This window comes from Pipistrellus kuhlii, unplaced genomic scaffold, assembly GCF_014108245.1.
Source record: "Pipistrellus kuhlii isolate mPipKuh1 unplaced genomic scaffold, mPipKuh1.p scaffold_m20_p_1, whole genome shotgun sequence".
Classification (NCBI taxonomy): Eukaryota; Metazoa; Chordata; class Mammalia; order Chiroptera; family Vespertilionidae; genus Pipistrellus; species Pipistrellus kuhlii.
The window spans coordinates 136139144-136165828 of record NW_023425404.1 but is presented as its reverse complement, the minus strand read 5'-3'; the positions used below and the strand labels follow the sequence as shown (position 1 = coordinate 136165828).

General features: G+C 35.8%; 1 protein-coding gene across 8 annotated transcripts in view; it reads right to left on the bottom strand.

The window, feature by feature from the left end:
• The window catches only part of EMCN (endomucin), a 102420-nt gene that overhangs the window by 68792 nt on the left and 6943 nt on the right, over positions 1-26685 (bottom strand). Inside the window, exon 2 of one of the 8 annotated variants that reach the window (XM_045570433.1) lies at positions 19869-19874. The exons of the other annotated variants lie outside the window; for them this stretch is intronic. Within the exon in view, the coding sequence (XP_045426389.1) occupies positions 19869-19874 (6 nt within the window). The remainder of the gene's footprint in view (positions 1-19868; positions 19875-26685) is intronic. 8 annotated transcript variants of the gene reach the window in all.

The window sequence follows — 26685 nt, the reverse complement described above, 5'->3', positions numbered from 1 at the left end:
GAGCACAGGGACACCATGCCACTCATTTCCTGTGCTATGAAAGGACAAAGCATTGTTGGGGTTTTAATCTAATAGCTATTTTAATTATAGAAATTATATGATAGATTTATGCTAAGGAATTTACATAGATCCTAACTAGTCTTCCATTCTCTGAAGTTCAAGGTAGAGAATTCCCCAGTGTTCATATGTAATACCATATGGGATCTTTCTTGTGAACTTGTATATCGTGTCTTTGAGAATTCAGCTTATGGCTGGAAACCAAGTATCATACCTTCAAATGACCAAGTCATCTACCCCAATCTTCCTAGGTAACAAATAGTCTCTAAAATTTAGAATTCCATTTATCCTTATAATGAGCAGCTATTTCTCCAGTTATCTGTTCCCTTACCAAGTCCATGTCTAAAGTCCACTGGAAATTCACTACTAAAGAGAATAGATCTTGCTTCTTCTAGGTCAACACAAACACTGAATGACTAAGTTAGATTTCTAGAACTTGAAACTTGGCAAGAACTTTTTGCTATCCTACTCCAATGCAATTTCTACATTTTATGGCTTAGACAATATATGAGTTTAAGGTAATTTCAAAATATAATCACCCCAATAAAATTGTCCTACTGATTCCCAGTTTAGCATTCTATTATGCAATTTAGAAAGTTCTGTGTTTGTTTCTCATTCTACCACTAGAGACTCGATGCATAACATTCATGCACTGGGACCTGCAGGCAGATATCTCCTGAGGAGTCCTTAATGCTGTTAAAGATGCAGGAGAGGCTTCCACCACTGCAACTGTGCTTGCCAGCCTTGAGCCCAGCTTTTGTCTGAGCATCTACCCCCTGGTGGTCCTTGTGCATCATAGTGACCAGTCATTCTGCTATTGGGTCAACATGCATATTAGGGTTTTATTATATAGGATACGGGCATGTGAAATGCACCCGTGAAGGAGACAGTGGTAAAGTTTCTCCTGAACTATCTCTGAAAAAATATTTACTTTGTCAGTTTTAATTATAAACAAACATTTAAAATATATATATATATATATATATATATATATATATATATATATATATATAATTGATTTTTTTTAAAGAGAGGAAGAGAGAGGGATAGAGAGTTAGAAACATCGATGAGAGAAAAACATTGATCAGCTGCCTCCTGCACACCTCCTACTGGGAATGTGCCCGCAACCAAGGTACACGCCCTTGACTGGAATCAAACCTGGAACCCTTCAGTCCGCAGGCCAACACTCTATCCACTGAGCCAAACTGGTTAGGGATATAAACAAACATTTTCTAAGAGTTAAATTCTTTAAGGAAATAGAAGAATTATTTCTTTAAAAATATGTAATTACAGTATGTTAAAATGCTAACTACTAAATAGTCTCATAAACCCTCATTGTATATTAGGTAATATAATTTCTAACCTAGAACAACCAATATATAAAATTTCAGATTATTATGTATATTTCCACTAACTGATATTACAGTCACCTACTATATTACACTGTCAAGCATTCAGAAATTTTACATTGATTTTATATGAAATAAAGTAATTTCTAACTGTTTAGTTTTGATTTTCTGGTGGTTAACCTCATATACATCACAGTGTATAATGAATATGAATCCACTCTTAAGTTTGCTTGTGGTAGCAATGCCCAAATCAGGAGAAGTAGTAGGCGTGTCCCTTTCAATAATTCGTCAGTAGTTAATATCATTATAATAATTCTTCTTCAATGGGTACCTTTTATCTTCTTTGTTAGTAAAGGATCATTAGTGAACTTTAAGTTGAAAATTTTAACTTTCTCTCACACATTAAAAATGTGTATTAAGCCTGCTCTTTGTGGCTCAGTAGTTGAGCATTGATGTACGAATCAAGGTTTGATTCCTGGTCAGGGCACATGCCCAGGTTGTAGGCTTGATCCCCAGTATGGGGCATGCAGGAGGCAGCCTATCAGTAATTCTCTCTCATCATTGATGTTTATATCCCTCTCTCCCTCCCGTTTCCTCTCTCTGAAATCAAAATATATTTAAAATGTATATTAAAAATAAAAATGTAATATATGTCAACTGTATGCATAAAATTAAACTATATTTAAATTGATTAAATAAAATATGACACCATTTTTCATATTTCCACCAAAAGAGCCTTCAGAAAAGATAAGGCATCAACTCTTTGATGATCAATTTCACAGTAACACACATTTACACTAATGAAATCCTTTTCAAAATAGCAAAGGTTCACATTGGTTCACTGCTAACCAAATACATGCAGTTAATTTTTTCTTAAAAAAAAACAACACTATTACTATGGGAGGATGTATCCTTAATTATTTCTTCTATTTGCATCAATCCAAAACTTTATAATCCTCTATAAAATGCTTAAGTAATGCACTAACCAATAAATTACTTAACTCAATTAATTTTCATGAAATAAAATTTCATTTTGATATTTGATATATATATACAAATATATATGAAATATTACACAATTATGCTAATGTGCCATATAAAATGCTGCTATAAATTAATATTACAATATTAAGTGAAATCAGAGTAACGTGATGTCTCTGAATGAGTGTAGAACAATCAAAATTATTTTCTTGGAGGAAGAGATTCAAGAGGAATCAAATAATTGAAGACAAAAAGGGAAAAAAAAAGTCTCATGGGGAAAAAAAGAAAGAAAGTACATTCAGGTAGAAGGGAAAGTCAACAGGTCAAATAAAATAAAGGCTGTATCATATAAGGCCTATAAGGGGACACTGATATTAGACACTATAAGCAGAATCTTTTGGGAGAGGTAAATGGGAAAAATCCTGTTTTTAATAAAAACATTCATCAGAGCTCGTGGCAACTCTTGAGAAAATAATTTAAAATATGAAGTACATTTTCAATTAAGGCTAAAAACGTCCTGCAGCAAGCAGAAAATTTTTGAGAGTGATTAAATTTTCTAGGTGGAAAAAAAGTAAGAAGGAAGTCTCATTTTTCACAGGGAGGGAAATATTCAGATTAGTGGGAGAAAGCTGTGCCCTACACAGGAACCTCTTCCGGTTGCCAGCCATCTGTGAGGTGTGCAGGGAGCGCCAAGCTTAGCAGGCTCCGAGCATGCACAGGTGTCTCAGCCACCTGGCCCCCCTGGGGAGAACAGGAAGGCAACATTACATTGGCGAGTTGCTTAAACAGAAAACAACAATAGCTGCAAAAGGGACCTGAAAATCCAAGGTGTTTTGCTGACAAATGGACGGAGGAGTACAAGGCAAATGCCTCCCTTCGCCCAGGTGTTAGGTTGGAAACTGTGGGGCAATGCAGTTATTTTTTCCTTCACAAAAGAATCGTGATTCTTTAAAAATCATGTTCCAGAATATGATGCTTTTAAATTGTGGACTCTATGAGAAAGGATTTTTGTCTAATGTACCAAGTTTGGTTGAAGAAGTTTGACTCCGAGATATAAAAAGGCAAAGGTTATATTTAATATTTATAGGGATGAGAGTAAGAGGGAAAAGGAGCAACCTGGCCATACTCCTGGGCTCCTAGACAATTGTCCCAGAATCCCCTCCACCATACTACACTCTGTTTCCAGAGAGGAAGTGTGGCTCTGCAGATCAAACACATCTTAAAAAAAAAAAAAAAATGATGCTTGGGCTTTGCAAGTTCTTGTATGCTCTTGTATGCCCCAGCAATATTTACAAGCAAATCTCTTGAGCCCATTTCATGACTTCAAAAGGGGATCCATTGGGTGCGCTCTCAGTCCTGAAAGAAAAGGTGCTGCTCTATCCCTTCTCTGGACTCAATGAGGGGCAGCAACAATACAGGGAAGTACAATCCCATTATCTCTGCCACGGCACCTCCAGCTTTCCTCTGAACTCAGAACACAGCCACCTGAAGTCTTGAGTCTTAACTACATTTTCTTCAGCATTTCCTCAGAAATGTCAGAAATGGGGATGGTCTCTCTAGACACCTGTAGCAGCAGGTCACGATAGTTTAGAATAGTGACTTTCACACATGGAACCACATGATGGGAGAAAGAAGGAAGACAAAGATCTGGCAATTCTGACATTAGCTAACTATATAACTTTGAGTGAGCCATTTTATAACTCAGCCTCAGTTTCCTCTCTACAAAAAGTGGCTGTTGAACAACGTTTTTCAACTGTAAGATTGTATCACCTCTAAGATTAATTATAATGTAAATATTTATTATGGCAAAAAATTAAGTATGTGTTGCATTTCTACAAACCAAGAGGAGCCATGTACGTTAGCAGTTTTACACAAGGGCTTTTTGGAAATATTAACTTATTATCTGGGAGAAATCTGAGCCCTGAAGGCAATTCCATATTTTTAAGGACAAAAATGTCCACATACATTTGTGATCTGATAATGTTACCTGGACTGAGTGAGTTTCTCTTTAGAGTGCTGGTCTACCTACAACAAGTATTTTTTTTTCCTAAAAATAGTCTACAATTTTGCATTTGGAGCTAGAAAATGACATTTGACTAAATTAGAGGTATCTCAATTATCATTAATCTCCTGCTATTTTTGTCTTCTCTAATTGTAAAGAAAAATTCTCTAGCTGATTTAAAATGTTATTTAATTTGTGTAAGTTGAAGGACTGTACTTTTAGTAAAAAAGAGGTTAAAATAAAAGGACAAAAAAATGATCTCTACCTTTTGAAAATTCAAAGATAATCATTTTTTGCCCTGAAAAGTGTTGTTTAAAGAGACAAAAAATTTTTAAATGATAGATAATGAGTGCTAGAACATAAGCATGTGTGATAATAATTAAGCTCTGATCTTCTAATTTCTACATTTCTACAAACCAAGGCTTGTGCTTTAGCAGTTTTATATAATGGCTTTCCGGAGACATAAACTTGTTATCTGGGAGAAATCTTTCATGTTATTTTCCTCTACATTGACTAGAGTCTTTGAACTACACTGTCATGTGGTTGCAGTATTGCTATGCCAATATTTTAGTACTCCAACAACTTTAGAGTACATTTTTTATATTATTGCTAATTGTTATGAAAGTGAATATAACTAATTAAGATATGGAAAGTATTAAAAGTAAAAAAACCCAAAAACATTGATCATTAGTAGTGCCTCCTGTTTTTGGTTGACCAATCAGTTTATCCATCAGGAATTATTAAATACTAGAGGCCCGGTGCATGGAATTTGTTCATGGGGCGGGAGGGAGGAGGTGTCCCTCAGCCCAGCTTGCATCCTCTCCAATCTGGGACCCCTTGAAGGATGTCCGACATCCCACAGATGGACATCCCTCTCACAATCCAGGACTGTTGGCTCCCAACTGCTTGCCTGCCTGCCTTTCTGATTTCCCCTAACTGCTTCTGCCTGCCAGCCTGATCACACCAAAACCACTCCCCTGACAGCTTGATTGATGCATAACTGCTCCCCTGCCAGCCTGTTTGCCCCTAACTTCTCTCCTCTGCTGGCCTGGTCACCCCAAACTGTCCTTCCCTGCAGGGTTGATTGCTTCCAACTGCCCTCCTTTGCAGGCATGGTGCCTCCCAACTGCCCTCTCCTGCTGGCCATCTTGTGGTGATCATCTTGTGTCCACATGGGGGCAGGATCTTTGTCCACATGGGGGCAGCCATCTTGTGTGTTGGAGTGATGGTAGATCTTCATATTACTCTTTTATTAGATAGGATAGAGGCCTGGTGCATGGGTGGGGGCCAGCTGGTTTGCCCTGAAGGGTGTCCCGGATCAGGGTGGGGTTCCCTTCGGGTATGGGGCAGCCTGAGCAAGGGGCCTGTGGTGGTTTTCAGGCCAGCCACGCCCCCCAGTGACCCAAGTGGAGGCTGTGGTATCTGGAATTTATTTACCTTCTACAATTGAAACTTTGTAACCTAGAGTGGAGCTAAGCCTCCTACTTGCTCAGTAGCTGCCACCATTTCTGTTTGGATTTGTTTACCTTCTATAACTGAAACTTTGCCAGGGTGTGTGGAAAGCTTGGCTTCCTCCATTGTGGGGAAAACTCAAGCCTCCCTCCTGGTAGCCATCTTGGTTGGGTTTATTTGCATACTCACTTTGATTAGCTTGTGGGTGTTAATTTGCATATTACTCCTTTATTAGTTAGGATATGAGAACAAAACCTCTTAGCTCAAAGTTTTGTCTTATCTTGTTCATCATTAGAACATTAACATGCAACATTTTACTAAAAATTTCAAAGTAGAAAGATCAATGATATTTTAATATCAAATGATTCAGAGAAAATTTATGAAGGGTTTTTTAAGATACAACATCTTTCATGTCCTTATCACTATACTGGTTACTTGTACTATATTTAGGGTAATATTGCAGAAGAGTGTTTACCTTTCTTGATTTGCTGTAAAGTATTGTTTGGTCTCACTTTTATAGCAAAATCATTAATTACCCTGCTCACAATAAAAACTATTTTGCCCTGTCATTTCATTTGCATTGCTATTTTTTAACACACACACACACACACACACACACACACACACACACATATTCCCATGTGAATTCAGAAAATTCACTAAGTAATTGAATATAATCTGTGAGCAAGTATTAAATCAAGGGCTGTGTGAAATAGGAAGGGCAGGCTCTGAGGCCGTGTTGCCCAGTTTGAGCTCAGGCCCAAACACTTACCAGCCATGTGACTTTATGCAAATTGCTTAAACTCTTAAACTTCAATTTTCAATATTATAGAATCCTACCCTACAGGGTTTTTTCACAAATCAAAATACTAATATGTATAAAAAGGTGAGAGGTGTAGCTAATATCTGTGTTGTTACTTGAATTTATCCTAATTAAAAACCAATAGATCAGATACTTTTATGTTTCTTGCTTATACTATCTCTCAGTGCTTGGTTAACTTCTTTCAGGGCCACCTGCAATGCAGTCAGTGGATTCAAGATAGCAGTCTTTTTGAAAAAGACTTAAGCTCCTCCTAAATCATAACCTAGCTTCCATTTATATCTTAATTTTGACATTGACTTTGCCAGATTTTATAAATTAGTTTTATTATTTTCTTTTTCTAATATCCTTATATAATTACTTTCAAGAAGTTTTGATTATAGTGGTAGACGGATAATAAATGGATAATAAGATTGCAGAATAATAAAAAAAAAAATTTGAAGTTGTTTACTAGAAGTAAGATATTTTATATAGTGCAGTTCTATAGGCCCAGTTGCTAAGATGCTGTGGGCATGATACTACTGGAATCTGCAGAGTTTTATCAGGAATTATTAAATAGATCTCCACACTCAATGTTGTCTGTTTGCTGAAAAAAATTCACATATGTGTGCTACTATTTTGAAATATGTATTAATATATCTTCCACTGTTATTAATAAAATATAACACTTTAAAAATTGCTAAATATTTAGAAAGATTCTATTTCTAAATAGTATGTAGGTGCTATTGTTATCTTCCTAGAAATGGAATTCACAATAAATTCCATGAAAATGAGATTAATCTAAGAAAATTGGAGGCCACTCCCTTGTATATCTTAGTATATCAATAACAGTACGGTTTTGTTATTTTGACTGAAGGCTTCATCTAACATCACATACTGTGTCAGAATTAGGTATCTGGTCTCAAACATGTCCTGCACATGGTTAGGGACCCTCTTTAAACAGTGTGACCCATACTTTTTAATTAGAAACCAGCAAGCAGGGGTTCATAAGTCCTTAGGGTTCAGGTATATCCTAGTTGTAAGTGCTTCTTGTGGACTGTTTCCCCACAGTCTCTCCACACAGGAGTAGGAAAAACTGCTCTGAGCCACAGACCCAACAGGAGCCCATTCTGGATTTACACAACAGAGAAGTCATGGTGTCTACTCTCTGATTTTAGAGACTAGCTTTTATATGGTATGTTTTCCAAATTAAAATATATATATATATATTTTGAACATTGCATCAGGATGCCATCAAAGAAATCACCTGTGGTAGGTTAATTAAATCTCACACATTTAAAAATAACTCTGCATGTTGTGGGACAGATGCAGCCCCTGGGAAAAGAAAGAGCTTGCACCAAATACTGCGACAGATTATTTATTTAATTGGTAGGCAACAGACAGGCTCCCAGAATATGTTCTCAAAGCCTATTTGGGAAGTACCGTATTTTTCTGACCATAAGACGCTCCGGACCATAAGATGCACCAGTTTTTAGAGAAGGGAAATGAAGAAAAAAAGATTCTGAAACAAATAGTGTCCTAAAATATTTTATGTGCATTAAAACCCAACATCACAGTCATAAACACATGTAATCAACCCTGTAAAGTAAACAGCAGCATTTAGAACCATTTTAGAGCTGGGCAAGCACACAGAGACCACACAGAGCCGGGCAAGTAAAAAAACTTTTTTTTTTTAAAAAGTATTGGGTCGGCAACTAAGTACATGCGGATTTTTTAAAGAAAATCAAAGACAATTTTTTCATGGAACTAAATAACTTTATTCTGTAATGTATTGCCCATTTTGATCAATGACCTTTTGCCATCTTTCAGGCAGCATCATAATACCACGTTCAAAAAACTTCTGGTTTTTATTAGCAAAAAACTGAATCAGGTACGATTTGACATCATCATCATTATTGAAATTTTTACCATTCAAGGAGTTTTGTAAAGATCGAAACAAAAAGTAATCAGATGGTGCAAGGTCAGGACTATATGGTGGATGTGGCAAAACATCCCAACCAAGCTCCATTAATTTTTGCCGAGTGACCAAAGATGTGTGTGGCCTTGCATTGTCATGATGGAATACAACACCTTTTCGATTTGTCAACTCGGGCCGCTTTTCTTCAACTGCATTGTTTAATTTCGTTAGTTGTTCAATGTAGACATCAGAATTGATCGTTCGGTTGGGTGGTAAGAGTTCAAAGTAGACAATTCCTTTGTAATCCCACCAAACTGATAACAAAACCTTCTTTTGATGAATATCAGCTTTTGATGTTGTTTGAGTTGGTTCACCTGGCCTGCTCCACGATCTTTTCCGCTTGATATTATTGTAAACAACCCATTTTTCATGGCCAGTTATCAGTCGTTTTAAAAATGGATCATTTTCATTATGTTTCTTTAGCAAATCGCAGCTGCTAATGCGTTGCGTTAACTGTGATTCTTTCAGTTCGTGAGGAACCCATGTATCGAGTTTTTGAACATAGCCAAGTTATTTTAAGTGATTTTCAATGCATGTATGTGATACATGAAGCTTCTCTGCAATCTCACGTGTTGTACTGTGACAGTCTGAATTGATTATTGCTTTGATTAGGGCGTCATCAACTTCAACTGGACGACCAGAGCGTTTTTCATCTTTGAGTGAAAAATCACCAGAACGAAATTTGGCAAACCAATTTTGACACTGCCGTTCTTTTAAGGCTTCGTCACCATAAACAGCACATAACTTTTTATGAGCTTGCAATGCGTTTTTCCCTTGTGGAAATAAAAAAGCAAAATATGACGAAAATGTTCCTTTTGATTTTCCATTTTTCAACGAACGCCAAACGAAAACTACAAAACAGATCAAAAAACTTTTTTCACTGATTAACAGCTGAATAGCCAACTACCAAATAACAAAATGTGTTTTACATTTGTACTACGTCTGCAAACCTAAAAATTCAACTGAAGCCATATGTGTGTGAACCCGCAATTACTTAGCTGCCGACCCAATATATGTGTAGGCTATATTTGGGCCATAAGACGCAGGGACTTTTCCCCCCCACTTCTGGGGGGGAAAAAGTGCGTCTTATGGTTCCAAAAATACGGTATCTGCTCTGCTGACCGGGGGAGGGGGAGGATGCAAGAAAGACAGAAGCAAGAAATAAACTGTATACTTTTACCTCTCAATCAAAGTTCGTCTCATTATTTAAAAGTAGTATCCTCTTGCTTGATATCACGCAATTTTAACTAGAGGAATGAACCCTCCCAAATCCCTTCCCAAATGCCAAGATGAAGACTAGGATGGAACATTTTTTCTTATCTAAGAACAAATGTTTAGATGTGTTCTTTTTAACGGTGATTTTGGTATTTAAAGGATGTCCAGGCTGGAAGGGATGTAAGAGAAGGAGCTAGAGAGCACTGAATTGTTCTGACCAAGGAAATGGAAACGATTTTTTAAAATTTTTATTTTTATTTTTACCCCTGAGGTTGAAAGGGCAAAAGACGTGGGGAACCAGGAATAAGAAAAAGCTAAGAAAGAAGGAATTTTACAAACCAGGAGGGGATTTTGCCCATGCAGGAAGCAGCTGATCAGATTGAGATGTTACACTTTCATGACAATGTTTCTCTCTCTCTCTGCCCTTCCTCTCTCTCTAAAACTTGATAAACAATTTTTTTTAAAGAACCTGGATATCTAAAACTCATTCTTAACTTTGCGTCACTCTGATGTAAAAAGCCTTCCTTCCTTCAGTAAAGTCTGTTTGGACACACATGCTCGGAAAATACCAAAACTTTAGTTAAGTAGCTCTTCTGGGCCCCCATGAAGAAAAGGGGAACTGCGTGTTAGTTGTTGCCAATGCAAAGTGATATGTTGCAAGATACCAACTTGAGTACAGGACTGGATGGATGCTGGATGCTGGAAGGAAAGGTCACCTGGTAATTTATTCTCTGTCCCCCAAAGGATTTGTTTGCAGAAATGTGGGACATTGGTATTTCCTTTGAGCAGAAAAAAGTCTTCAAGCATGTTTCTATATTACACGAAGACAATATCCAAGTGATTTGTGAGTTATATAAATTTATTTTATTAGTTGATTAAATACCATTTACTAGATGCAGAATTGCTGAGTCACAGTTATGCACTTGCTGAGCAGAGGATAATCATAAATTTGCTCTATAGTAAATTATTCCAGACAGAGTTGGTTATAAATTGTTTGCTTCAGAAATATGGCAAGATAGATAATCAGAAAAATAGATTCTGGCGCTACGAGTAAGCACTTCAATGCAGCAGCAAAAATCATTGAAACCTGAGATCTCACTGGTATTAAGCAATAAAGTATGAAGGTTGCCTTTAAATTACACTTAGAATTTATTTATAAACTTATTTTTTTCTTGCTTAGAAGATGAATTCTAGTCACAACAATTAAATGAACTTGCCTGACAGAATAACAGAGATAGTAAGAGAAATAAGTAGATAAAATCTCATTATTATCAATATATAATTAGTTCCATTTATTCAAAAAGCCTAAGAAATCGGTGCATATTTAATTAAACATTTTTTATTAGTTTAGAATCATTATTTAAGATATACCAGAATGACAGATTCAAACAATTAGAATTGAATGTCAGGATAGCATTAACATTTCTGTATGAATGTTACTCATATACATTAACATTTCTATTATGAATGCTGTACTTGACAATAGACCCTTATTAAATATTTATTAAATTGTAAATATAAGTAAATTTTCCTGACTATCTACAATCCTCAAAATATTATAATTATTCTACCATTTTAAATGGAATTACTAATGGCTAGGAAGTAAAACTTGGGTTGAATTTATACTAAATATATGATCTGTTGAAATAAAAATTTTGTTTAAAATTTGTTGGTAATTCATTATTCTTTACATTTTATTACTGTTTATAAACACATCTCTGCTCTTTTGTGACTTCAACAGTTTTGCATGCTTGGTAAATTTTGATTTATGATTCTTTTTCCTGATATAGGAAACTCTGGGAAGAATTTGTAGAAAGAATATGTTTTTGGCATTTTTCTTATCTCTCATATGAGTCTTACATAATATTTGAAAGCATTACACTTCATATTCCTCTGAGTGAAAAAGGTTGAAATAAAATGTATTTGTTAAGTTTAGAAGAGTCACTTAACAACTATTAAAGTGTCCTCAAAACTCTTGTCCATTTAGCAGCCTACTAGTGAGAACAAAAGAGTTGACAAAAGGAAATGCCAAATTTAGGTGTAGTAGCCTCCTATGGTTTAATCTGTTTGTGTTGGCAATTTAATTCCCTACTCTACTACTTTTGATTTTTTCATATTCTTTATCTACTACTAGTTCCTTACTCTTATTCTTAGAAGAGAAAGTTTTAAAAAAGAAATATAATACTCTTGCCCTGGCTGGTGTTGCTCAGTGGTCACAAGTTCAATTCCCAGTCAAGGGCAAGTACCCTGGATTGCAGGTTTGATCCTCAGCCCTGGTTGTAGCAAGTGCAAGAGACAATCAATCGATGTGGGTGAGCATAAAAAAAGAAGAACCTCACAAAAAGAGAATAAGGTCACTCATCATTAAGTGAAATAACCACAAGAGTAAATACTAGGAAAAAGTCATTTTTTATACAGATACCACTAACAGTGATGTTTCCATGCTTGGATCCTGCACTCCCTATGTTGACAAGTGAAATAAATGAGTATAAGGCATAGTAAAAATATAAAAATACCAAATATACACTTAGATAGCCAAAGGTATAATAAAGATTTGCATCAAAGTTATTTAATTCTGTTTTATTATTATTATTATTATTTTATTTATTTATTTTTACATATTTTATTGATTTTTTTTGCCCTCCTCCCTCCCTTCCACACATCCCCTCCCTCTCCAGAGTTTTATGTCCATTGGTTGTACTTATATGCATGTATACCAGTCCTTCGGTTGATCTATTATCTCCCCCAGATCCTCCTCTTCTCCCTGCTGTAATTTGACAATCTGCTTGTTGCTTTACTGTCTCTATATCTATCTTTTGGTTCATCAGTTTATAATGATCTTTATTATCCACAAATGAGTGGGGTCATGTGGTGTTTCTCTTTCATTGATTGGCTTATTTCACTCAGCATGATGTTCTCCAATTCCATCCAGGTTGCTGCAAATGATGAGAATTCCTTCTTTTTTATGGCAGCATAGTATTCCATTGTGTAATTCTGGCCACATTTTCAGTTACTCCCAGTCAGCCATGGTCCAAAAATGTCAAAAAAAAATTACAGAAATAAAAAATTCTGGAGTTCTGAATTGCACACTCTTCTGTGTAGCATGAAATCTCATACCATTAGCCTTCCTATCTGTTTGTGAATCATCCCTTTGTCTAGTGTCTCTATGCTACATGTGCTTCCTGTCCATTAGTTGCTTCATAGAGTTCTCATTATCAGATTGACTGTCACAGCATCACAGTGCTTGTGTTCAAGGAACCCTTATCTACACTAATAAAAAAGAAAGATGCAAATTGGCCATACCTTCGCAACATCCACCTGCCAATAAGAAGTGAGTATGCAAATTATCCCAACAAAAATGGCACCAAGAGGCCGGGGGCAGGGTGAGACACTTGCATCCTCACCATGGCAATGACGCAGGCATTCTGCACTACCCCAGCAGCTCAGGGCCTCTGGGAAGTGTGGGAAGGTGGGGCCGAAGCAGGAAGAGGTGGCTCCTGGGCCGGAGCCCAAAGGTGGTGCCAGCAGCCAGGGAAAAGAAGGCCTGTTATTCCATGAATCTTCATGCATCAGGCTTCCAGTTTTACTTATAATGGCCTCAAAATGAGTAGGGATGCTGGCAATTTGAATAAGCTAAAGAAAAGCTATAAAATGCTTTAAGTGAAAAATTGCAAGTTTGGTACTAGATGCGGTCTAGGCATCCAATGGGAATCTTGGAATTATTACCCACAGATAAGAGAGGACTACTGTGCAAAGCAGAAGACATTAGTACTACAACAATCTGGTTAGGCTTGAGTAAGGCTTTTGATTTTGACAGTACAAACTAAATTACAAGGCAAAAAGGAGAAAAGCAATTTAGGAAAAAATTTAGAGCAATATAGCAAACAGATCTGAGCTTTATATTAAAAAAAAAAAAAAAATCTCCAAATCAGGTTTTTAAAGGACAGTATGTTGAACAGCATTTTTAGTATTTCTGATAATAGTAAAGAAGATGACAATATAAAAAATAATTAGATAAATTATTGTTCATTTACATGATAAATTTCAGTAGACATAAATATAAACAAAAGAGCAAAAGCAAAAAATATGCAAAGTTAGTAAAACAGTTTAAGAATAAATACATCATAAAAAGATGTAAAGCCAAAGGAAGCCTTAAGCAAGAAATAAATAATCATTATTCTATCTTAAAATTCTACTTGCAATGAAGCAGTAGTGATGACATTATACTTTATGACTAAAAAGTATTGTTAACTGTTCAATGTGGTTAGATCTTTATTACACCATGAATTCAATTTTTATGTCTGTGTTTTATGCAAGTAAGAGCAAAGTTGTCCAAGAAGATAAAATAATGTGAGTAAAGATGCAAACTGAATTCCAGGAGGAAAAGAAACAGGAGCTGGAATAATTTACTGTTTAACCTGAGGAAACTATGTCTAAAACTAAATTTAATCCTTTCCAAACTGAAGTTTCTTTAATATCATTTATCTCTCTATTTTCATTTCCCAATACATGAAAAGAAAGTGAAAAGGATTTCACCTTACAATTTCTGATATTTCACTACATGAAAAAATCAGTAATTACTTCTTAATATTCAGAGAAAATAAATAAGCAAATATAGTTCATTAACAAATGAATTCTCCTGTAAGCACATCAAGAAATACAAATAATATCTAAAAGCCAAATTCATTTGTAAAATATATCTTCTGTGAAAATAACATGATAACTTCCATAATAACAATGAGTAATTTTTAAAATTATCTGTTGGAAGAATAGCAAAAAAACTATAGTGCTTATAAAATATATTACTATTATTGTCATAATATTATAAAAATGATGATAATGCAAAATTCTAATTCTATCTATACCAGTTTTTCAATGATAAATGAAAACTCTGAACTTAAAGAATTCAATAGGCAAGGCATATAATCCTAAAGATGTTTTGAGCTTTATGCAGCAAGTAAATAATGGATCAAATTTTAAAAAATTCAGCCAATATCAATTAAACATTTACTATGGGTATAGCTTGAGAGAAAAGGATTTACCTTGCATCTAAAAAAAAAACAACAACAAAAAAAAAACAACAAAAAAAACTGTCTTGATACAAAGTGTCCTTTCTGTTCATCTGAATATCAATCAAATTTGTGTCAAAAGTTTAAATGTATTACAGATTTTAACTTATGGCACTCATATCAGCCATTTATTTTTGCACAACAAATTTTACCTAAACGTGTCTTAAGACACCGATCATTTATTATTTCTCATAGTATTTAATGGGGCAATAAAATTAGACTACCTTTAACCAAATCCAGGTTGGGGGTCTCTCATGAGAGAGACTCAATAACAATCTCTAGCAATTACAGCTAGGGCTTCAGTCAGCTCCAGGCTTGGTGGGTCTGGAAGAGCCATTACCAGGTGGCTCATGCACAGTGCTGGCTATGGTGCGAGGCCTCAGTTTTTCCCACTAGCTCTCTCCACAAGGCTGCCTGATTGCTCTCATAACAGGATGGCTGGCTTCCCCAGAGAATGAGGTAGAAACCATAATGTCTTTTACTACCTGGCCTTGCCAATCACACACTATCCCTTCCACTGTATTCTGTAAGTCATATAATTCAGCCTTAACTGAGAATGGTCCACTCTAGGGCCTGAGTACCAAAAGGCAAAGATCATTGGGGTCCATCTTGCAAACTGGCTGTCCCAAGTTTATAATTTGTTTGATTAGTTTGAAGGACAGATATGATTGGATTGAAAGTGAATGTCTGTGTCCTATACAATAAAGAGGTAATATGCAAATTGACCCTTATGCCCTGGCATCACAAGAAGGCTGCCCCAAGCCATCACAAGATGGCCACCCCCACATCATCACAAGATGGCTGCCACAAGATGCCACCCACACATGATCACAAATGTCTGTCCCCATGTCACCACAAGATGGCTGCCTCCACATTGTCACAAGATGGCCTGCAGGGGAGGGCAGTTGGGGGTGATCAGGCTGTCAGGGGAGCAGTTAGGTGTCAATCAGGTAGGCATGGGAGTGGTTAGGGGCAATCAGGTAGCCAAGCAGGTGAGTGATTAGGAGCCATCAGTACTGAATTATAAGAGGGATGTCCAACTGCCAGTGGAGGCCCAATCCTTGTGGGGTCTCAGATTGGAGAGGGTACAGACTGGGCTGAGGGACCCCCCTTCCCCCCAGTGCATTGGGCCTCTAATTTTAGAATAAAATAAAAGTTTTATTTATAACCTGAATCTATGCAGGTTTCTCTGCTACCCCTTAAATATGACATGTTTATTTACTACTCTATTACTTCATTTATGTTTTTCCTCCATCTTTTTTATTTAATGAAACTCCTAGAGAACACAAATAATTTTTCTTTAACACTCAACTGAAGTTGTGCCATTTGAATGAAGCCTTATTTATTAGTTCCATCTGCAATGACTATCCCTATATATACAATTCTTAAACCACACAATGGAATATTTAGTGAGTCCTTGTCCTCCATTTAACACAGGCCATAACTGAATGCTTAGTATATATATAAGCATTACATACTGTGTTAGGTGATGGAATAAAATTAATTTTTATTTCCCTTGTCAATCTAATTTAGTTATATATATTACATTTATGATGCTAATATTTAATACTAGAGGCCCGGTGCACAAAATTCATGCAGGTGGGAGGAGGGTGTCCCTTAGCCCAGCCTGCACCCTCTCCAATCTGGGACCCCTCTCACAATCCAGGACTGCTGGCTCCCAACTGCTTGCCTGCATGCCTTCTTGATTGCCCATAACTGCTTCTGCCTGCCAGCCTGATCACCACCTAACCACTCCCCTGCCAGCCTGATTGATGCCTAACTGCTCCCCTGATAGTCTGTTTGCTCCTAACTGCCCTTCCCTGCAGGCCTGGTCATCCCCAACTGTTCTCCCTTGAAGGCTTGATTGCCCCCAACTGCCTTCCCTTACAGGCCTGGTCCCTCCCAACTGCTCCTCTGCTTACCTCATCGCCCACAACTGCCCTCCCTGGAAAGCCTGGTCCCTCTCAACTGCCTTCCCTGCTGGCCATCTTGTGGTGGCCATAGTGTGTCTACATGGGGGCAGAATCTTTGACCACATGGGGGCAGCCATCTTGTGTGTTGGAGTAATGGTCAATCTGCATATTACTCTTTTATTAGATAGGATATGTTTTGCAAGTATACTCTTAAAGTTCTTAAATGTAAGGCTGTGTTTGATTTTAACTTACAAAATAAAAATATATTTCTTAAATTTTTAAGTTAGTTTATAAATGTTATTATTCTATTTATTAATATAGCAAATTTAGCAGTAACAGAGACCCTTTAATCCACATGTGTCAAACACAAGGCCCGCGGGCCAAATCCGTCCCGCCAGGCCTTGCAATGTGGCCCGCACTGCCCTGTCATCACTGCACTCCGCTGCGTTTCCATCACAATGACAGTTTATGACTGTTCAGTAAACCATTCGGCCCGCGATTTAGGCTGGATTTTAGATTTTGGCCCCTTCTCTGATTGAGTTCGACACCCCTACTAAACATTTAATCCCATTAGTATTTTTTGTTAATTAAACTCCCTTAAGTATTTAAAACTATTCATAAATTTAAAATAGTTAACATATACCAGTTTGTCCACCTTTCAGGGTTTTGTAGAGATAACATATAGAAAGTACTCTGTAAACTCTCAATTAAGACACAAATATGGTATCCTTGATATTAAATCATAAAGTCAGGCATGCTACCATTTTGAAATGATTCTATGGTAAAGAAAGCACATAAGTGCTTTTAATAAATGTTTTCTCAGGGTGAAAAAAATTTAAAAGTACTTCTCTTATCCTGAATTAGTTGGAGATTGGAGAAAATTGAAGTGAAATTAAAGTCCTCAAAGAATTAAACATCCTTCCATTAATGACAACCTGTCTTAAACACCAAAAAGCATAACAAGCGACTTCAATTTGCACTTCAGCAGGTAGGTTTCAGTCTCACGAAGAAGATGGGGTGGAGACCAGGGCTTTTGAGGCGCATTGCTAGCCATGAGTCCTCAGGGTCAGCCATTAGTGTCCTGGGACAGACTCACATATCAACCAGTGTATATCAAATTAAAGATGACGAAGGCCTTTGGCAGCTAAAATTCCAGGTGGTAACATCTTGGAGAAAGCTACCACAATACAAGGGACAAACTTGAATAGAGACAGGTTTTACATAAAAGGCTTCTAACTCTGAATAAGAGGGAAAGCCACCTAGGAGAATAGCAGAATGAGATTCAGAGGAAAATGATAACAGCTAAATGAAAGTTTAAAGTATCCAGTAGGTCTTCCCTTTTTGTAGGGGATGGAGAATTCACAATAGTTTATGATGAATGACAATAGAGATTTGTTTGCTAAAAAGAGATTTTTTTGTGTCACAAAATGCTTCAGAAGGCTGCTGACATTTCTCTCCATAGCTTGCTTTTATTGGTGTTGCTTAAGATTTTCTGATTAAATACATTCCGCCTCTCTTGTGTACTAGTCATTCTTCAAACCTTGACAAATTTTATCTTATCATTTTCACTCAATAAGACAGTTTATTTCTCTTTTAAATAGATCTCAACTTCAATTTTTAAGTTTCTTATGCTTGTATCTGCATTTTTATCAACCCCCCCCCAGCTTTTGTTACAACTATAAAAGGTAATATGAATAGAAAAGCATACAAGTAGAAATATACATATAATGCCTAAGTAATAGCCAGAATTTGTTGTAATTATGACCCAGTTTAAGAAATAGAATATCACCAGCCATTCAGAAGCTCCTTGGCAATGTTCTGTGAATTAAATCCCTCTGTCACTACTAGAGATTACCCATAGCTGATCTAATTTATGGTAATGGTTTCTTTATAGAAGTAATTTTCAACTAGTGTGCTACAAGAGCTTTTAGAACATGTGATACCTGACTATTTAGTCACAGGCACTAACCTCTTTTCCCTTAGATTGTCAAATAAAACAAACAAACAACAACAACAACAAAAAACAAAACAAAACAAAAAACAGCCAACACAATAGCCATCTGGTGTGAATGAATCAAAATTATACCTATTTTTTCCAGATCAACAAAAAATACAGTTTTGTGTGCCTCAGAATTTTAGTATTATAGTTTATGTGTTCTATGACATTAAAAGGTTTAAAATTGCTGCTTATATAAATTTTCTATCTATGTGCATATCTCAATATAATCAAACTTAGATTTGACTGCTTTTAACTTAATGCAAATGGAAATATACGGTAGGTAGTTTTTATATTTTGTTAATTACTATATTTTAAGATTTTTTATTTTGTTGATTAAAGCTCTAGTCTCTTTACTATCACTGTACACAATTAATTAAATGAATAAACCATAACTTGCTCATTAATTTGCAATCTAGATATTTGAGCTATCACTAATTTTTATATATTATAAAAATATTGCAATAAACATACATAGCTGTCTAAAGTAAAAGTGAAGCACCTTTTTAAGTCTGCCTTTTTTTTGGATTGGGTTGTTTTTATTTTCCTTACTGATTTGTACTTTTTCTATATATTTCTAGATGAGATGTTTTTTTTTTTTTTTAGTTGTTTTTTGTCCATTATATCCATGTCCAATATTTCCTCCCATTTTGTGGTTTTATTTTAACTTTTACTACTGTGTCTTTTAATAGAGTCATTCCAAAACAATAGAATATGTCTTTTCTTTTATGGTTAGTGATTTTGTGTATCTTTCTACAACAAAATAATGAGAATACTTTCTTATATTTTGTTCTTAATGTTTTAAAATTTACTTCTTAGGAAATTATTCACATGGAATCAGCTATCTGAAGTGTCATGTAGGAATCCAATATATTTTTCCCCAATGGCTATCTGATTGTGCCAGTAGCATTTATTAAATTGGCCAATGCTTTCTCACTGCTTTGTTGTTCCATCTTTGTTTTACATCAAAGATCCATATTCTATCCACTGAGCTACATGACATAAATGCTACTATTGCCTAAGTGTTTAACGTGCATCAAGTTGACAACGTTTATTACTACATCTCTAATATGGGACTTGATGACTGGTAGAGAAAGTTCTCCTTTCTTGCATTTCTCTTTCAAGAATTAACATGATTTTCTTGACTTTATGCATTTCTTTTTGCTTTCCATAAATACATCTTTATTGTTGAAAGTATTACAGATATCCTTTCTCCTCTCTTCCCCCCATTGACCACTTTCTCCCCATCCCACCCCCTTCCCAGGCCTTCACCACACTATTATCTGTGTCCATAGGTTATGCATATATACATATAAATTCTTTAGTTAATCTCTTCCTCCTCCCTTTTCCTCTGAGATTTGGCAGTCTGTTACACGCTTCCTTGTCTCTGGATCAATTTTGTTTGTTGGTTAAGTTCATTAGATTCCACACATGAGTAAGATCATGTGATATTTTTCTTTCTCTGTCTGGCTTATTTTGCTTAGCATAATAATTCTACAGGTCCCTCCATGCTGTCTCAAAGGGTAAGATATTCTTCTTCTTTTTATAGCTGCATAATACTCCATTGTGTAATTATACAACTACACAATGCTTTTTTATCCACTCATCTACTAAAGGGCCCTTGGGCTGTTTCCAGATTTAGCTACTATAAATTGCACTGCTATGAACATAGGGGTGCATATATTTTTTTCTGATTGGTGTTTCAGGCTTCATAGGTTATATTCCTAGAAGTAGGATTACTGGGTCAAATGGCAATTTTCATTTTTAAATTTTTGAGGAAAGTCCCTACTGTTTTCCATAGTGGTTGTACTAGTGCTGTAGTTAGCAAACTGCGGCTCACAAGCCACATGTGGCTCTTTGGTCCCTTGAGTGTGGCTCTTCCACAAAATACTACGGCCTGGGAAAGTCTATTTTGAAGAAGTGGCATTAAAAGAAGTTTGTTTTAAAAATTTGGCTCCCAAAAGAAATTTCAATCTTTAGTACTGTTGATATTTGACTATGTTGACTAATAATTTTGCCAACACTGTACTAGTCCATATTTTCACCAGTAGTGTACTAGGATTCCTTTTTCTCTAGTCTCACCAGCACTTGTCTTTTGTTGATTTGGCAAGTGTGAGGTAATACTTCATTGTTGTTTTAATTTGTATCTCTCTGGTAATTAGTGATGTTGAGCATATTTTCATGTGTCTCTTGGCCATCTGTATGTTCTCTTTAGAGAAGTGTCTATTTAGGTCCTCTGCCCATTATTTAATGGGATTGTTTGATGTTGCTGTTGTTGTTTTGTTGAGTTATATGAGAACTTTATATACTTTGGAAATGTACCATTGACAATTACGTTCTCCCATATAACGAGTTCCCTTTTCATTTTGATGCTGATTTCCTTTGCTGTGCAGAAGCGTATTTATTTATTTATTTATTTATTTGAAAGTATTATAGATGTTTCCCCCCCTCCCCATTGACCCCTTCTAACTCACTCATACCACACCCTAGGCTTTCACAACCCTACTGTCTGGGTCCATGGATTATGCATATATGCATACAAGTCCTTTGGTTGATCTCTTCCCACCCATCAGCCAACCCTGCCTTCCCTCTGATATCTGACAGTCTGTCCTATGCTTCTATCTCTCTGATCTATGCAGCAGTAAAAAGGCCCTCTTACTCATTGAGACAGCCTGACAGGACCTGGAGAGTATTATGCCAAGTGAAATAAGCCAATAATAGAAAGACAAGCATCACATTATCTCACTCATATGTGGAATCTAATAAACAAAATAAACTGATGAACAAAAAGTAACACAAAATAAGTTTGCCATTTTCCCAGAGCTCAACCACAGAAATCCTCAGATCCCCAGTAAAATCAAACCAAACCAAATACTAGAAGTTTTACTGCATATCTAGCTCAAATTCATAATATCACAGCTTTTCCATTTTCTTTTATGTTCACAAATTATTTATTAATGCTAGTTATTTAATCCTCCCTATCTTATCAAACCCCCTTGACTCTTAACAGTTGGTTCTCTGAGAACTAGAATAAATTGTCCAGAGTGTCAAAAACATCCTGACCCCACTTGAATTTTTGATGGAAATACTCCCTAATCAAATACTAGTACTCAATTATTCAAGGTCACTAATTTTCTTGAGAACTCCATAGGGCAGAGGCCCAGATTCTTTCAGTGTTAAACAGGAGAGAGAGTAATGGTAGAATTGAAAGCAGTCAATGATGTATTATAATGAGTAGGGAGTGAAGTGTATATCCTCATAAATACATGGTCCAAAAAGCTGAAATTTAAGCTTGTGTGCCTAGAGAGATTTGATTCCTTCAACTAATATTTGTCTTGGCGAAATCTAGTTTCCTATTATCCTAATCTAGTACAAGCAAAAAGAAAAAAAAAAGAAAAAACAGATTGCACTGAATTAATATGAAAATTTTCTCTGAAAGCAGTAGACTTCCAACAATTTCCTTGAAAGGTAAACATCTTTTTTTGTGTATGGCCAGTCAAGGGTGCTCAGGTGACTAGTCAATAAACTTGAGTCCAGTCTAGGGTATCTCTGAGTGTGTTAATGTACCACTGTGTAAAAATTATCTGTAAAAATTGCTGGAAACATAGGGTGGTGTTTTTTGTTTTTTTTTTTGTATGTTTTGGTTTGGTATTACTGGGAATTTGGGGTTCTCTGGGGTTGAGCTCTGGGAAAATATAACAGATATCTTAGGTGATTCTTATGAGTAATAAATATTAAGAGCTACTAGTTTGTGTCACAAAGTTGTGTAAGGCTTTCCTCCTTGGATAATGAGCACAAACACAGGTCTGCCCAATCCCCTGGGCAAGGCAAGGATTCAATGAGATAACTGATCATTGAAAGTGCTTTGAAAATGTACACCATTCTGGGAATGAAATGGACAGACAATTGAAGGGATGGCAAGAGATTTAATAAGAAAGAACTCTATTGGGGGCTGGGCATGTAAAAGTGGTTAGAGGGTCTATGGAGAATACCCCCAAATCATTAGACAATTGAGTGCTCCCCTCATCTCTCCTTTGTATTGTTCTTCCTTCCCTTCTCATTCTTGATCTTCCCATGCAACTCTATCACAGAGTCTCTCTCTTTCTTCCAGTCTCTATCACTACCTCAATTTTTAAAACCTTCTTATTTTCAATCTTTTTCTGGATGTCAATGAATTTCTCTCTCTGTATCTCTCTGTTTTTTTTCTATTCCTCTCACCACTTGAATCTCTCCATTTTATGTACAAATAATACCACATGGAAAAATGTCATTTGTTGGTGTGTACTGTGAGAAATGTCTCTTTGTGGCAGAAGATAGGCCTTTCACATACAAACAGATACTTTCCAACAGTCATATCTTAAAATTCCCCAAAGGAAATTAATATTAGGGAATACAATTGCAACTTTGCTCTTTTGAATATATCTAAGAATAAAAGGATGAAACTGAAGCAAGATATCTTGAGGCAAACTATACAGAAATTGTTGGTTATGATGAGATCATTCAGTAAGAACTGGAAGAAAACTTTAATATCTTTAGTTAAGGCATATTCACTTTGTAGATGGAGAAATTAAAGCCCTGAGCCATTAAAACAATTGCTTAGCTTAGTCACACAGTGAGCTTGTGGCCTATGGTAGTTAAACCAAAGGCTCTTGGGTCAGAGGACAGTGCACTCTCCACCATTGCACAATGCTGACTTATGACACCAGTCAGAGCTCAGTGAGAATGCAATTTAAAGATTTTGTTATGTTGCACATGAAAGAGAGAGAGAGAGATAATGCTAAAGTAGCCTTTATTTAATGTAATACATTAGTAAATACTATACATATTGTAGGGATTTTGTCTTTGTTTGATAAAGTAAAAAAGCTGTTAATACCATGTCACCTGTCCAAAGGGCATTTTGATCATTTATTGGTCAATGTAATTTTAAATACGTGAGAATAACTGAATTGCTTCTGGGCATGATTAGAATAGTTTATTTCTCAAAATGCTGAACCAAAACTTCAGAAGTAGAGAAGTGCAATCTATAATCAACAGTCTTTTTGAATGAGTTTCCATAAATTTCTATTCTATTCTACTGGGAGTGAGAATTAGTCTGATCTAAATGGTTCAGGATTAACTGATAAATGATGTACAGAATTACAGTATGCCATTTTGTGTGTGTGTAAGCCTCAAGAATGATTCACCTCTTGCATTCAGATAATCATGTCATTCTTATGTAATATGTATAGTCACTATAAACCAAAGACAGGATTTTCTACTATTGATAAAACAATAAGATGGAAAATCAACTTCACAAAGCAAGTCAAGTATGTCCAGCCCATCAAGATAGTATCCCAAAATGACACTGAAAACTTCTATACTACCCAGGCCAAAGATGAACATAAATATTGCCCTCAAGTTACTGAAAACAAATCCTAACTGCCGTGGGTATTTTCCACTCTGTTGACTTTTGAAGATAGAGTTCTCTAAATCAAAGCAAGAGCTAATTAACAAGAATCATCTAAGTTTTCAAAGATATTCTCTGGGGGTGAGGAATAGGGGTATCAATTAGACACTGTCCTTGCTCCCAAGAGATTTATATTCAGTTAGATTGAAATGGACTATAATAACAGGCTTTTAAATAGTTGGCAGCATTGTCATTTTTCTTCCTTCTACTTTGCAAATCTATAGAGTTTGAAACTTACTTGATGTAAAACTTGTACCCAACAAATGAGGCTGTCAGAAATGAAAAAGAAAGAAAATAAACAATAAAAAAGCTTGTTGATTCATATAATCAAATCATTCTAATCCTAATAAATGAATTAATAATAATAAATATTTAAATTAGTTAATTCTTGCATTTAAAAAGGTGAGTCTTACTATTTAAAACTGGATTTGCAGGGAGACAGATAATTGGGATATGTCTCATAGGACAGAGGAGTTGTCTCAATGTCCTTGAGCTGACGAATTCAAGAGTGGCCTCTGTACCCTAGAGAGAGTGCCCAATACTTTGGGTGTTTATGCCCTTACACTTGCTGAGGGCCCTAGGAGAACAATTTCACAGTTCATACAAAAAAAATCATTTCTTTACCCACTTCAGTTATAACAAATTCAATGTATTATACAAATGTTTTTCCTTGTTTTGTGTGTGTGATTTTTATAACTCAAGCATTATTTCAACATGATTGAAAGTGTTGGTGATTTGAATGTGTACCAATCATAAAAAAATATGTAAAAGTATTATTGTAAAAGAATAATAGTGGATTAGCAGTTAAAGGCCCAGCGAATAAGGAAAAATTCTCACATTTATGAAATGCCTTCAAGTTATCCATTGATTCTGTGAGTTAACTGTCAGCTTGCATATTAACAATTGATATTTTAATAGTAATTTGTAACTTACCCAACATCTAAAATAGGTTTTCATGTAACACCAATATTATTTCAACAAATATTGTCTTCATTTGTCTAGAAAAATGGGACTAGAAATATTTAGTGTCTTGACCTAGTTCAGTTTATTTAAAAGCTAGATTCAGAGTTGGTCATATTAAGACAGGTTTTTTTTCACTAACATATTCCAACTATCAGATTAAGCAATGCTTAATATTTTAAAATAGGTATTAATATTTGAGACTATTGATGATTCTCAGAATAAAGAGTTCTCATTAAATGCAAACACAATTTTGCTTATTAATTTGAATGATTAGTTTACACAGTGAGTTAAGAATTTACTCACTTGAAAGGTATTCTAGAGAATACACCAGTCTATATGTGCCAAATTGTGCCTGTATATATTAAGAATGTAACTTGGCAATCATCTTCCTAGTATGCTGTATCAATTTTATTGAGAAAAATTTTCATGTGCTGGATTTTCACTTTGTGAGCATTCACATTATAATTATTTAAATATTTGCTGTTTCTGTGTTGGAATCAACTTGGAAATAAATTTATCTAAGGAATAGGATATAATAAACTCTAGGACTAATTCTAAAACTCAGGAAAACTCACTGAGTTACCACATGCCTAACACTACCCTAGGCATTTTATGTACATTACCTCAAGTGATCTTCTCAATATTCCTATGAGGTAGGGACTGTGCTCACTCTGTTTTACAGCTGAGGAAAATTTATATAACTTTTCCATGAATACACAAATAGTGAGTGACAAGGCTGGGATTTCAAACTAGACGGTTTAGCTCCAGAAAAATTACAAATGTGACACTAAGTGATTAATTCACAAATAGTTTATTTCCATTTTGTTTTTTTCCTTCTCCTCAAAGTCCCATATTAACTGCACTGACATTAATATTAGAACTCCAAATGAGTAGGTAGGCAAAAGACTACAATGCCTTTCAACCAATCCCTTAAGAATTAATTGAATTCAGAACATTAAGAAAATTGTTATAACTAGGTAGAAATTCATTCATAGATCTGTTGTCTTAGTAATACTGTTGTAATAAGCTAGTAATTAATAATAAGTAAGTAGCAAAGGCAAAGCCAGATATTATAGGCATTGCCATCTCTGCAGCTTCACCAAGAGGCTGTACTTTCATACTCCCCAGAAACCCTCCAGCCCCTTCCCTGCAGATTACTGGGAGAAGGGGTTCAACAAAGGGGAGATAGATACATGTACAATAAAGTTGGCATGACTAGGGAAGGTGCCTGTCAGTCAAACCTGGGGAAAAAGATCATTGGCCAGAACGGACAAGGCCACTGCAAGTTCACGAAAGTTTGGGGAGACATAATTCCCCAATTAAATGAATTGTTTCTTTTGGCTCTTGGCTCTTGGCTCACTCTGGGCTCTCTTGCATTCGCCCACCTTCATAGCCATGTAGCCTTGAGGACCCCACATGCAATGGATTGATGGAACTGGGAACACAAACTAAGTTAGCCTGATGC